This window comes from Bos indicus, chromosome 10, assembly GCF_029378745.1.
Source record: "Bos indicus isolate NIAB-ARS_2022 breed Sahiwal x Tharparkar chromosome 10, NIAB-ARS_B.indTharparkar_mat_pri_1.0, whole genome shotgun sequence".
Taxonomy (NCBI): domain Eukaryota; kingdom Metazoa; phylum Chordata; class Mammalia; order Artiodactyla; family Bovidae; genus Bos; species Bos indicus.
This window is the reverse complement of record NC_091769.1, coordinates 23,606,614-23,620,716: the sequence shown is the minus strand read 5'-3', so window position 1 is coordinate 23,620,716 and position 14,103 is coordinate 23,606,614. Positions and strand designations below refer to the sequence as shown.

General features: G+C 40.6%; 1 gene segment (V, D, J or C); it reads left to right on the top strand.

Moving 5' to 3' along the window:
- Nucleotides 1-510: 510 nt before the first annotated feature.
- On the top strand, nt 511-936 carry LOC109564832 (T cell receptor alpha variable 12-3-like). The segment is given in 1 exon segment: nt 511-936. A coding segment is annotated over 1 exon segment (426 nt).
- Nucleotides 937-14,103: the final 13,167 nt, after the last annotated feature.

The following is a 14,103-nucleotide window of genomic DNA, read 5'->3' as shown; positions in this document are numbered from 1 at the left end:
ATGTATTCTTTCCTGTGTGTGTGTGTATGTGTGTGAGAGAGAGAGAGAGAGAGAGAGAGAGAGGGAGAAAGTGGGAGGAGAGAGGAGGAGCTCGGTGATGTGTTGCATGGGTAATGAAAAAAGTCTCTTTTGTCTTTGATAGAACAGGCTTTTTTTATGATTTCTAAAGCAGAAGAATTGAAATGTCTGAGCTCGGCTCTTTTTTTTTTTTTTTTTTTTTTTAGGGCTTAAAATTTGAATCCTCAGTGAACAAGAGGAGGAAAGAATGATGAAATCCTCAAGAGTTTTACCAGTGATCCTGTGGCTTCAGTTGATCTGTAAGTTTGGGGCATTTCTAAGGGACCATAAAATACACTATTTGGAGTCATTGTCCCTTCTAGGCTCATGGAGAAACACGAACACTATTTCCCTTAAATAAGGGATGGTAGAGGTGGGAGGCCTGTGAAAAGATAACTTGAATTCTGGAGATGAAGCATCACCACCTAACCCACCTTCTCTGACTGAACGTTTATGTCTCTTTGCACAGCGGTGAGCAGCCAGCAGAACACAGTGGAGCAGAGTCCTGCGTCTCTGCCCGTCCCAGAGGGAGAGGCCGCCTCTCTCGGCTGCACTTATTCTGACAGTGCTTCTCAGTACTTCATATGGTACAGACAGTACCCTGAGAAAGGCCCTGAGTTTCTGCTGCAAGTGTATGCCAACAAAGACAAAGAGGAAGGAAAATTTACAGCACAGTCCAATAAAACCAGCAAGCATGTCTCCCTGCGTATCAGAGACTCCGAGCCCAGCGACTCAGCCACCTACCTCTGTGCAGTGAGCACACAGTGCTCCCCAGGCACCTGCAGCCTGTGCCCAAACCTGATGGGGCCCCGGCAGTGCCTCTTGGAGAGCTTAGGCTGCAGGGCACAGACATTCTGTTACCTCTCTAGATGTAGATGAGGATTAAGAGTAACAGTGTAGAAGGTTTGATTGATTAGGGAAGTATTTTCATAATTCTGAAAACAGTTGATTCTGAAGGGAAATTAAAGACACAGTTTGGTCTGAATGACTGAAATATTTTTCAGTCTTCTTATTGTACTCTAGTTTTGTACCATAACTTTACTCACTGGAATTGGTATTATGATGCTTTTATATATGACAATATTTTAAAATGATAACTGAGATACTCCCTCAAGTTCCTGGTACATTTTGCTCTTTCCCATGTAGTTATTCAAGGTGTTTGATATTCATTGCTTTACAAAATAATGGAAAAACATAAATGCAGAAGTCTTTTTTTAAGTTTTTTTTTTTTTTTTTTATGTGGACCATTTTTAAAGCCTTTATTGAATTTGTTACAATATTGTTTCTATTTTATGTTTTTTGCTTTTTGGCTGTGAAGCATGTGGGATCTTAGTCCCCAAACCAGGGATTGAAAGGCACACAAGTGGAAAGAGAATTGGAAAGTCCCCCTGTATTGGAAGGCCAAGTGTTAACCACTGGACCTCCAGGGAAGTCCCAGAAAGGAGTCTTAAGCAACTATTTTGAAAAAGTTGTAAGTCATGAATTATTTTAGTTATAGATCTGCCACCTCATCTTCACCCATCTTCATCTTCAACTGCAACCCCATTGGCGGATTAGATAAGGATACATTTGATGGGTGGATAGAAGGACTAACATCAGAAGGTGAGAATTGGTTGAAACAAAAAGCCTAGACAGTTGCAGGAATTCAGATCAGAGGTTTATGTTACCATTTTTGAGTAAAGGCTGAGTACAACTCAAAGTTCCAGGTGTGAGCCTTGTGGGAGAGTGCATTGATTCCTATGTACTTGAGTGTGGCTGGGGATGGTAGAGAGAATTAGCTACAGCCATAGATTATCCCACACCTACAGCAGGGTGTAGGGGTACAGATTTCCTGAGAAGGATCTCTGAGTAACCAATGTTATGGTGATTAAAGACCTACATGGATCAGTTATCAAAGACGATATGGTATGAGGATGTTTTAGAAAATGTTGGTGAGAGAGCTGGGAATACCAACAAGGATATGAATATCCACCCTCTCCTGACTCACTGGCACTGTGGAATTGTCCTATAACTTATGCCAAAGTTCAGGGAAGATGTTTGTGATCTGATGGAAATCAACTGATGCTTTTGAACTGTGGTGTTGAAGACTCTTGAGAGTCCCTTGGACTGCAAGGAGATTAAACCAGTCAATCCTAAAGGAAATTAACCCTGAGTATTCATTGGAAGGACTAATGCTAAAGCTTCAACACTTTGGTCACCTGATGCAAAGAGTTGACTCATTGGAAGACGCTGATGCTGGGAAAGATTGAAGGCAGGGGAGAAAGGAATGACAGAAGAGGAGACGGTTGGATGGCATCACAACTCAATAGACATGAGTTTTTGCAAGATCCAGGAGATGGTGAAGGACAAGGAAGCCTGGCATGCTACAGTCCATGGGGTTGCAGAGTCAGATATGACTGAGTGACTGAACAACAACAAATAGATCCAGGGGAAAAAGTTAGAAGTCACAGTCATTGTAAAGCTGAAGTAGTGGTCTGTTAGACATGACATTGTTTATTTAGTCCAAAGAGCGGGAAAAGCTGGAAATGACTAATTGAGATTTTTACTCAGTTTTGTTCACATAGTCACTGACTAAAAGGATGTAAAAGTATAAAAGACTACAGCCCATGGGGTCGCACAGAATCAGACACAACTGAAGCAACCTAGCATGCAAAGAAGGATGTAATCTAATCGGAATTTGCTTCAAGTTCTCAGTCAGGAAACTTATGACTCAGAAATATTTCCAAATCGTGGGAAAAGCACTTGAAAGGCAATGAGAAAGAGTATGAAATGTATTGAGCTCAAGATACTTGAATTCTCTTTCCACTTGTGTGTCTTCTGGTGCCACTGGAAAGAACCTGGTTTGTGGTGCTGCTCTGATTATCTTTTGTTGCTAAATTATCTTTTGAGTGACTTGATTTCAGGCTATACTCATGTATATTTCAGGATAGGTTTAGGATTAAGTGAGGTGGCATATTGCCTTACGTTGACTTCCCTAACAAAACCAAAGTTGGGATTTCTGACACCCATCTTATTTTGAGAAAAGCAAGTTAAGTGGGGAGGGGAAGTGGGTAAAAATGAATGTGGCTGAGCTGAACTCTTGATCCAGCCTGATTTCATGGGGGTCTCTAGAGCATGAAATGCCCCCACAGAATTGATCCCTCCCACCTTGAGTCAAGGGGCCATGCAGCTGATCTTAGAATAAGGCATTCATTGGAGCATGGGTATACTTACTGGAGAATGGTGTAGATCAGTTTTCTGGGAAAGAGGGCAGCTATGAGCCAAGCATAGCCAACATTTGCAGCAGCTGGGTATTGGGTCCACTGGCCTGGAAAAGGGGGTCTAGGCTGACCACCAGCAGTGTCTACTACTAGCATGGAACTCTCTTGTCATGTGAGTTCATTCAATAAATGATAGACTTGAAAATTATTGTATTTACAAAGTTAATTTCTTTCTCTATTTCTTGAAAGTGAAAGTGAGTCACTCAGTCATGTCCAACTCTTTGTGACCTCATGGACTCTACAGTCCATGAAATTCTCCAGGCCAGAATCTTCTTGTTAATTGGGAAAATCGAAAATCAAAGTGTTAGCTGCTCAGTTGTGTCTGACTCTTTGTGACCCCATGAACTGTATAGCCTTGCCAGGCTCCTCTGTCCATGGAATTCTCCAGGTCAGAGTACTGGAGTGGGTAACCATTCCCATTCTCCAGGGGATCTTCCCAAGGTCTTCTAAATTGCAGGGATTGAACCCAAGTCTCCCAAATTGCAGGTGGATTCTTTACCATCTGAGCCACCAGGAAGCCCTTTCTATTTCTTAACAATCTGGAAAAATTAAAATAATGTATGGTAAAAAACTTAAGAGAGAAAAATTTTTAAAATACAAAGAATTAATATTCAAAGCTAAGACTCCAGATTTTTTGAGAGTAGTGACCAAGGAACCATTATATTATTCTCTTAGATCCTTTGGTCATTCTCCAAATATGCATTTCCATATGAGACCATAAAGCATGACATTCTGCCACAACTTTGTTTCCAGGTATAATGACTCTCATATTCACAGTTGATGACTTGGTGCTCCAAGGTATGGAAAGAGATACCATCTCTACTTATTAATGACTAGTGTTACTTTGTTCTTGGTTTATATTTAAGAATGAAGAACTGGGTAGTGGGATGGACTTCTTATGTCATTGTGTCCCTGTTCTCTACAGTTTCTTCCTGAATGGGATTCTTGGCCAGTAGTCTGGCCATGTGGACTTACCATGTTACTTGGCAGGCTTCTCTTTAGGATGAATGAGCAGGGAACTGCTTATTAACTTCTTTCTTCCTCTCCTTTCCACCTAATATCAGTTTGAAGTTGGCTTAGCTCTGTTACTTCCCTTGTACCTCAGACGGTAAAACGTCTGTCAACAATGCGGGAGACTTGGGTTCTATCCCTGGGTTGGGAAGATCCCCTGGAGAAGGGAATGGCAATCCACTACAGTATTATTGCCTGGAAAATCCCATGGACAGAGGAGCCTGGTAGGCTACAGTCCACGGAGTCTCAAAGAGTTGGACACAACTGAGCGACTGCACTTCACTTAGCCCTGTTAAGTACTCACAGAAAAAAACAGCACTCGGGGTGTTTTATTTCAACTTTAGTGAACATCAGGTGCCCACATACAGGACAGCCTGCTATGCTTCTCACCTGTAAGTCCAGCAGCAGGGAGACTAATATAACTATTCCACAGAGTGACCTTCAGTTCGTCCCCATGTGCTGTCCCTCCTGCCCTCCATCACACTTATCCTCTCTCAGTCCAGAATCTCTACAGGTTCCTAAGGAGTAAGTTTCCTTCACTTGCATGTCCAATAAAATCTTATAGTTCATTCTGGGCTGTGCTTTCTTCCTCTCTGTCTCACCCATCAGAATGCTCACATCTACTTTTTGTCTTATGGGAACTGTTGATATATTTCATCTTTTTATTTTTTTCATGTTATGGATTTAGTATCATCCTGTTTATACTTGTAAATTGTATCCCAGTGGGACGCTTGGTGAGAAAGGAGGAGAGTACATATGTTTGATCAGATATTTTGAATCATATAAAATTTCTTTTAATATAAATTTATTTATTTTAATTGGAGGTTAATTACAATATTGTATTGGTTTTGTAATACATTGACATGAATCTGTCATGGGTGTACACGTGTTCCCCATCCTGAACCCCCCTCCCATGTCCCTCCCCATCTCATCCCTCTGGGTCATCCCAGTGCACCAGCCCCGAGCACTCTGTATCATGCATCGAACCTGGACTGGTGATTCATTTCACGTATGATAATATACATGTTTCAATGCCATTCTTCCAAATCATCCCACCCTTGCCCTCTCCCACAGAGTCCAAAAGACTGTTCTATACATCTGTGTCTCTTTTGCTGTCTCGCATACAGGGTTATCATTATCATCTTTCTAAATTCCATATATATGTGTTAGTATACTGTATTGGTGTTTTTCTTTCTGGCTTACTTCACTATGTGTAATAGGCTTCAGTTTCATCCACCTCATTAGAACTGATTCAGATGTATTCTTTTTAATGGCTGAGTAATATTCCATTGTGTATATGTACCACAGCTTTCTTATCCATTCATCTGCTGATGGACATCTAGGTTGCTTCCATGTCCTGGCTATTACAAACAGTGCTGCAATGAACACTGGGGTAGACGTGTCTCATTCAATTCTGGTTTCCTCAGTGTGTATGCCCAGCAGTTGGATTGCTGGGTCATATGGCAATTCTCTTTCCAGTTTTTTTAAGGAATCTCCACACTCTTCTCCATAGTGGCTGTACTAGTTTGCATTCCAACCAAGAGTGTAAGAGGGTTCCCCTTTCTCCACACCCTCTCCAACATTTACTGTTTGTAGACTTTTGGATCGCAGCCATTCTGACTGGCGTGAAATGGTACCTCATTGTGGTTTTGATTTACATTTCTCTGATAATGAGTGATGTTGAGCATCTTTTCATGTGTTGTCTTCTTTGGAGAAATGTCTGTTTAGTTCTTTGGCCCATTTTTTGATTGGGCCGTTTATTTTTCTGAAATTGAGCTGCAGGAGTTGCTTGTATATTTTTGAGATTAGTTCTTTGTCAGTTGCTTCATTTGCTGTTATTCTCTCCCACTCTGAAGGCTGTCTTTCCACCTTGCTTATAGTTTCCTTTGTTGTGCAAAAGCTTTTAATTTTAATTAGGTCCCATTTTTTTATTTTCATATAAACTTTCAAACTGACCATATGATTTGGTCTTACATGTGAAAGAAAATCTATCAACAGGATCAAGAAGTAAGTAGAAGCACAAGGGAGAACTGATTTCAAACTAGTACAAGTCAACGGAGTGCTCAGAAAGAAGGAAGTTGTTTTGACCTTGTCAAAAGGACTCCAGCTGACCAGACTTTCATTTCAGTGGAGATTTCTCTGCTTAATTTTTTCAGCATTAGGTTTCAGTGTTCTCTATGCTAAAATAAATTGGGTAGGGAAGTCTTTCATTAGAGTTGTATCTTATTATTAGACCACAGAAGGAGTGCTCCTTGAATGACAGACCCTCTCTCCTACCTACATGGGATGCTAGTTGCTTTGCTGTGTTGAGTGTCTGTGTCAATTTACTGCTGTGTCCTCTGTACCTACAGAAGTTCTTCTCATTCCTGCTCTCCTGGCTTCACTCCTTTCCTCTTTATTGAGTTTATATAGTGTGTTCTTATTTTTCTCACAATTATTTCCAGAATTCATTTATATGTGTGCTATATTTTCTTTACTGTTAGAATGTAGCTCAGGTTTCTCTGCAGATACCCCTCTGTTGACATTCTCCTTAGTGTGAGGTCCCCTTAATTTGGCACCGTATACCTGTCTGTTCTGAATATTGACAACTGGAAGGGGACTTTCCCTTTCTGCACATAAACATGTGGTGCCCAAGTCATTTTTTTTTATGGCTTTAACAAGTATCAAAGTTGTTCACCTGAGACCGAGTCATATTTAGACTTTATAACTGACGAAGAGAAGGAAATGGCAACCCACTCCAGTGTTCTTGCCTGGAGAATCCCAGGGACGGGGGAGCCTGGTGGGCTGATGTTTATGGGGTCACACAGAGTTGGATACGACTGAAGTGACTTAGCAGCAGCAGACTGACAAAGAAAGTTGTTTTTTTATTAATTTGCATTGATTAAATAATTAACAATACATGTTTCATTCTGATGTTAAGTAAAAGTCCCTGATCTAATTTACTCTTTCCCCTTTAACACCAAACAAAGGAATAATCTCTCCCCATCCCATATCTGTTATGACATTCATATCCATCTTTCATTTTTTGAATGTGATGCTCACTGAACCACCTGAGTCCAGCAAGGAGCCCAGTCATAGACTTTTAACATTTCTGTCACTTCATTGCATTATTTTTATGTCTCCTACACAAGATTTGAATATTATTCAGATTGTCTCTGTATCTTAATAGGAAAATTTGCCTACTTATATTTGTGTTTACATGCATTTATTGTTCCAGCTAGTATTTTTAACTACTTGAAGCAGTGTCTTTGTTTGGACCAAAGTACAATAGACCAGGTGGATTATAAACAACATGGATTTATTTGTTTCTCACCATTCTGGAGGCTGGAAGTCTGAGGTCAGGGTGCCAGCATGGTGAGTTTCTGGTGAGATCCCTTCTCTGGTTTACAGACTGCTCACTTCTCTTTGTAGCTTCACATGGAGAGTAGAGAGAGAAACAGCCTATCTTGCATCTCTTATAAAGCCACAAATCCCACAGCAAGGGCTCCACCCTAATTGCCTCTCAAAGACCCCACCTTCAAATGTAATGACATTGGGGGATTAGAGTTTCAACATATGAATTTCATAGCAAATAATGATGACATTTGAGATTATAGAACGCTCCCTTCTTGAAATTCTTTATTTAGATTTAGAGACGGAGCACTTTCTTGGTTCTCTTCCTGTTATCAGTTGCTCCTTCTCAGTTTCCTTTGAGGGTTTTTCCTTCATCCCCCTGATCTCTAAACATTGGAATGCCTCAAGAATTTATTCTTAGAACTCTTTACTTTCTACCAACAATTTATTTCCAGCTAATTGTATCCAGTCTCTTGGCTTTAAAAACTATTTAAATATCAGCATTTATATCTGAAACCCACCTGGCTCCTCTGATTTCTGAACTTGTATATTAAATGATCTATCTGACATCCCCATTGGGGCATCTTCTTGGTATATCTCTAGGTGATCTCCTGATTTCCACCACTCCAGCTACTTCACCCTCTATACCTCCCAGCTGCTTTTTGTGAATTCATCCTCATTTAGGCAAAAGGCAGCTCTGTCTATGAAATTCTGTAATCACCTGGTCAGAAACCTTGAAGTTGCCCTTATCTCCTCAATTTTTCTCATATCGCCATTTGATCTGTTAGGAAAGTCAATTAGCTCTTTCTTCAAAGCAGGCCCAGAATTGATCACTTTTCACTTCCAACTCTGCTCTTACCTGATCCAAGCCACTCTCATGTCTTGCCTGGGGGTGGCAATAATAACTCTACCTGATCTCTTTCTTTCCTTCTTGCCCCTCTTCAGTCTGGTCTCCACCCAGTGAAGTGAGCTTTTGAGAACATAACTCAGATCATGTGGCTTCTGTGCTCACAACTCTCCAGTGGTTTTTCTTCTCACTGAGATGAAAAGCAGATTCTTACTACAACCTGTAAGACTACTCCATCTGGTTCCCTGCCCCCTCTCTGACATGAGTCACTGTCTCCTCCTTACTCTCTCCACCTTTACCACATTTGATGTTGCTCTGACATGGCAATTGCTTTCCTGCCCTGGGGTCTCTGCAGCTCTTCTTTCTATACCTTGAGTGCTTTTCCTCCAGGTAGCCACCTCGCTTATTCTTTCACTTCATTCTGGCCTCTGCTCAGGAGACAAGCTTGGAACATTTATTGTGGCACTTGAGGGTGGTAATAGTTGGAAAAAAGAAATACAAAGTGTTGGAGGAGCCAAGATGGCGGAGGAGTAGGACGGGGAGAACACTTTTTCCCCCACAAATTCATCAAAAGAGCATTTAAACATCGAGTAAATTCCACAAAACAACTTCTGAATGCCGGCAGAGGACATCAGGCACCCAGAAAAACAACCCAACTCTTCGAAAGGAGGTAGGAGAAAATATTAAAAACAAAAAAAAAAAAGAGACAAAAGAGGGAGGGACGGAGTTCCGTCCCGGGAAGGGAATCTTAAAAAGAGAGAAGTTTCCAAACACCAGGAAACCTTCTCACTGCCGAATCTGTGCCGAGCTTTGGAAGCACAGAGGGCAACATAACAGGGAGAAAAAATAAATAAACAATTTAAAACTCGCAGATTGCGAGCCCTACGGTAACTCCCCCAGCAGAGAAGCAGCGCAGACGCCTGCATCCGCCATTAGCAAACCGGGGCTGGGCAGGGAGGTGCGGCGTGGGCTGCATCGCTGAGAGTAAGAATCTGGCCTGAATACCCTGAGCGCTATCTGAGCAAAATAATTTGGGCTAGCAAACCAGACTGTGGGATACCTACCACGCGAAAAGCCAGCCCTAACCTAAGACCGCCAGGCCCGCGCACGGAACAAAGGACTGAACAGAGATAGCCGGCTGCAGACCTTCCCCCTCCGGTGACAGGCAGCCAGAGCCGGAAGGGGGCAATCGCAGCCCCAGAGAGACATTATCTATAAAATTGTAAGCAGGCTTCTTTGCTAACTAAAACTTCTTGGGGGTCTGGACGGTCAACATCTGCCTGAGAAGGTGCGCTGGTTTTACATCCAGATAACCGAGTGGCGGGGAGGCGATAAGTCGCAGCATTGGCGCTCGCCTGGGAAGAGCAAATTGGCGCTCGGACCTGGGAAGAGCACAAAACGCAGGCCCAACTGAGTCTGCGCCTCTGAGGACTACCCGAGTGCCTGAACCTGAGCGGCTTGGACCTGGGAGGTGCATGCAGCCCAGGGCCAGCCTCGGATTGTTCCCGGCGGAACAACCTAGAGTCCGAGCAGTGTGGACAGGGAGGCTACATGCGCCGTGAGCGGGGGCAGACCCAGGGTAGCTGAGGCACTGCGAGCCCATGCCAGTGTTATTTGTTTGCAGCATCCCTCCCTCCCTCCCCACAGCGCGACTGAACAAGTAAGCCTAAAAAAAAAAAAAAAAAAAAAGTGTCCTCCACCGTGCCCTTTGAGTCAGGGCGGAAACCAGATACTGAAGAGACTAGCAAACAGAAGAAGATATAACAGAGGGAAACGCCTTGGAAGCTACAGGCAATAGATCAAAACCCTGTGGTTACTACGGACTACATAGGAAGGGGCCTATAGATCTTGAGAAATATAAATCTGACCAAGGAACTAGCCAAAAATGAACTGAACCCACAACACCCCCCAAAAAAAAAAAAAAAAAAACAAAACAAAAAAGTCCTAGATATATTTTTATTATTTTTACGATCATTCTTTCTTTTTTTTTTTAATTAAAAAAAAAAAAATTTTAAGTCCTCTATTGTTCCTTTAATTTTCACTTTTATAACCTATTACTTTGCAAAAAAAAAAAAAAAAGACCCTATTTTTTTTCTTCTTCAGCAAACTTCATATATATATACTTTATAATTTTTTGACCTTGTTTTTTTTGTTTGTTTGTTTTTGTTTTTTTCTTCTTTTCTTTAACATTGTATTTTTGAAATCCCAAACTCTACTCTAGATTTTTAATTTTCGCTTTTTGGTATATGTTATCAATTTTGTACCTATAGTTTTTTTTTATATAATTTCTGTGACTTTTTTTTTTTTCTTCTCTGTTTCTTTCTCTTCTTCTTTTATATAACATTGTATATCTGAAATTCCAAACTTTACTCTAGATTTTTAATTTATGCTTTTTGGTATTTGATATCAATTTTGTACCTGTATTTTCTTTATAATTTTTGTGACATTGTTCGTATGTTTGTTTGTTTTCTCTCTTTATTTTTCTTCTTCTTTTTTTTTTTTTTTTTTAACATTGTATTTTTGAAATTCCAAACTCTACTCTAGATTTTTAATTTTTGCTTTCTGGTATTAGTTATCAATTTTGTACCTGTACTTTCTTTATAATTTTTGCAACCTTGTTTGTTTTCGTTTGTTCGTTCTTTCTCTCTTTCTTTTCCTTCTTCTTTTCTTTAACATCGTATTTTTGAAATTCCAAACTCTACTCTAGATTTTTAATTTTTGCTTTTATGTATTTGTTACCAATTTTGTACCTTTAAGGACCCAATCTTCAGGACCCATTTTTCACTAGGGAGTGAGATTACTGGCTTGACTGCTCTCTCTCCCTTTGGACCCTCCTTTTTCTCCACCAGGTCGCCTGTGTCTCCTCCCTAACCCCTCTCTACTCTACCCAACTCTGTGAATTTCTGTGTGTTCCAGACGGTGGAGAACACTTAGGGAACTGATTACTGGCTGGATCTGTCTCCCTCCTTTTCATTCCCCCCTTTTATCCTTCTGGCCACCTCTGTTACCTTCCTCCTTCTTCTCTTCTCTGTATAACCCCGTGAACATCTCTGAGTGGTCCAGTTGTGGAGTGCACATAAGGAAGTGACTACTGGCTAGCCCACTCTCTCCACTATTGATTCACCTCATCTCATTTGGGTCACCTCTAACTCCCTCCTCCCTCTTCTCTTTTCCATGTAACCCTGTGAACCTCTCTGAGTGACCCTCACTGTAGAGAAACTTATCATCTTTAATGTAGATGTTTTATCAATGGTGCTGTATAGAAGGAGAAGTTTTGAAACTACTGTAAAAATAAGACCGATAATTGGAAACAGGAGACTTAAGTCCAAACCCTGACTCCAGGGAACTCCTGACTCCAAGGAACATTCATTCACAGGAGCTCATCAAATGCCTCCATACCGACACTGAAACCAAGCACCACACAAGGGCCAATAAGTTCCAGGGCAAGACATACCAAGCAAATTCTCCAGCAACAAAGGAACACAGCCCTGAGCTTCAAGATACAGGGTGCCCAAAGTCACCCCAAAACTATAGACATCTCATAACTCATTACTGGACATTTCATTGCACTCCAGAGAGAAGAAATACAGCTCCACCCACCAGAACACCGACACAAGCTTCCCTAACCAAGAAACCTTGACAAGCCACCTGTACAAACCCACACACAGCGAGGAAACACCACAATAAAGAGAACTCCACAAACTGCCAGAATACAGAAAGGACACCCCAAACTCAGCAATTTAAACAAGATGAAGAGACAGAGGAATACTCAGCAGATAAAGGAACAGGATAAATGCCCACCAAACCAAACAAAAGAGGAAGAGATAGGGAATCTACCTGATAAAGAATTCCAAATAATGATAGTGAAATTGATCCAAAATCTTGAAACTAAAATGGAATCACAGATAAATAGCCTGGAGACAAGGATTGAGAAGATGCAAGAAAGGTTTAACAAGGACCTAGAAGAAATAAAAAAGAGTCAATATATAATGAATAATGCAATAAGTGAAATTAAAAACACTCTGGAGGCAACAAATAGTAGAATAACAGAGGCAGAAGACAGGATTAGTGAATTAGAAGATAGAATGGTAGAAATAAATGAATCAGAGAGGATAAAAGAAAAACGAATTAAAAGAAATGAGGACAATCTCAGAGACCTCCAGGACAATATTAAACGCTACAACATTCGAATCATAGGGGTTCCAGAAGAAGAAGACAAAAAGAAAGACCATGAGAAAATACTTGAGGAGATAATAGTGGAAAACTTCCCTAAAATGGGGAAGGAAATAATCACCCAAGTCCAAGAAACCCAGAGAGTACCAAACAGGATAAACCCAAGGCGAAACACCCCAAGACACATATTAATCAAATTAACAAAGATCAAACACAAAGAACAAATATTAAAAGCAGCAAGGGAAAAACAACAAATAACACACAAGAGAATTCCCATAAGGATAACAGCTGATCTTTCAATAGAAACTCTTCAAGCCAGGAGGGAATGGCAAGACATACTTAAAATGATGAAAGAAAATAACCTACAGCCCAGATTATTGTACCCAGCAAGGATCTCATTCAAGTATGAAGGAGAAATCAAAAGCTTTTCAGACAAGCAAAAGCTGAGAGAATTCTGCACCACCAAACCAGCTCTCCAACAAATACTAAAGGATATTCTCTAGACAGGAAACACAAAAACGGTGTATAAACTCGAACCCAAAACAATAAAGTAAATGGCAACGGGAACATACTTATCAGTAATTACCTTAAACGTAAATGGGTTGAATGCCCCAACCAAAAGACAAAGACTGGCTGAATGGATACAAAAACAAGACCCCTACATATGTTGTCTACAAGAGACCCACCTCAAAAACAGGGGACACATACAGACTGAAAGTGAAGGGCTGGAAAAATATTTTCCATGCAAATAGGGACCAAAAGAAAGCAGGAGTAGCAATACTCATATCAGATAAAATAGACTTTAAAACAAAGGCTGTGAAAAGAGACAAAGAAGGTCACTACATAATGATCAAAGGATCAATCCAAGAAGAAGATATAACAACTATAAATATATATGCACCCAACACGGGAGCACCACAGTACGTAAGACAACTGCTAACAAGTATGAAAGGAGAAATTAACAATAACACAATAATAGTGGGAGACTTTAATACCCCACTTACACCTATGGATAGATCAACTAAACAGAAAATTAACAAGGAAACACAAACTTTAAACGATACAATAGACCAGTTAGACCTAATTGATATCTATAGGTCATTTCATCCCAAAACAATGAATTTCACCTTTTTCTCAAGCGCACATGGAACCTTCTCCAGAATAGATCACATCCTGGGCCATAAAGCTAGCCTTGGTAAATTCAAAAAGATAGAAATCATTCCAAGCATTTTTTCTGACCACAATGCAGTAAGATTAGATCTCAATTACAGGAGAAAAACTATTAAAAATTCCAACATATGGAGGCTGAACAACACGCTGCTGAATAACCAACAAATCACAGAAGAAATCAAAAAAGAAATCAAAATTTGCATAGAAACGAATGAAAATGAAAACACAACAACCCAAAACCTGTGGGACACG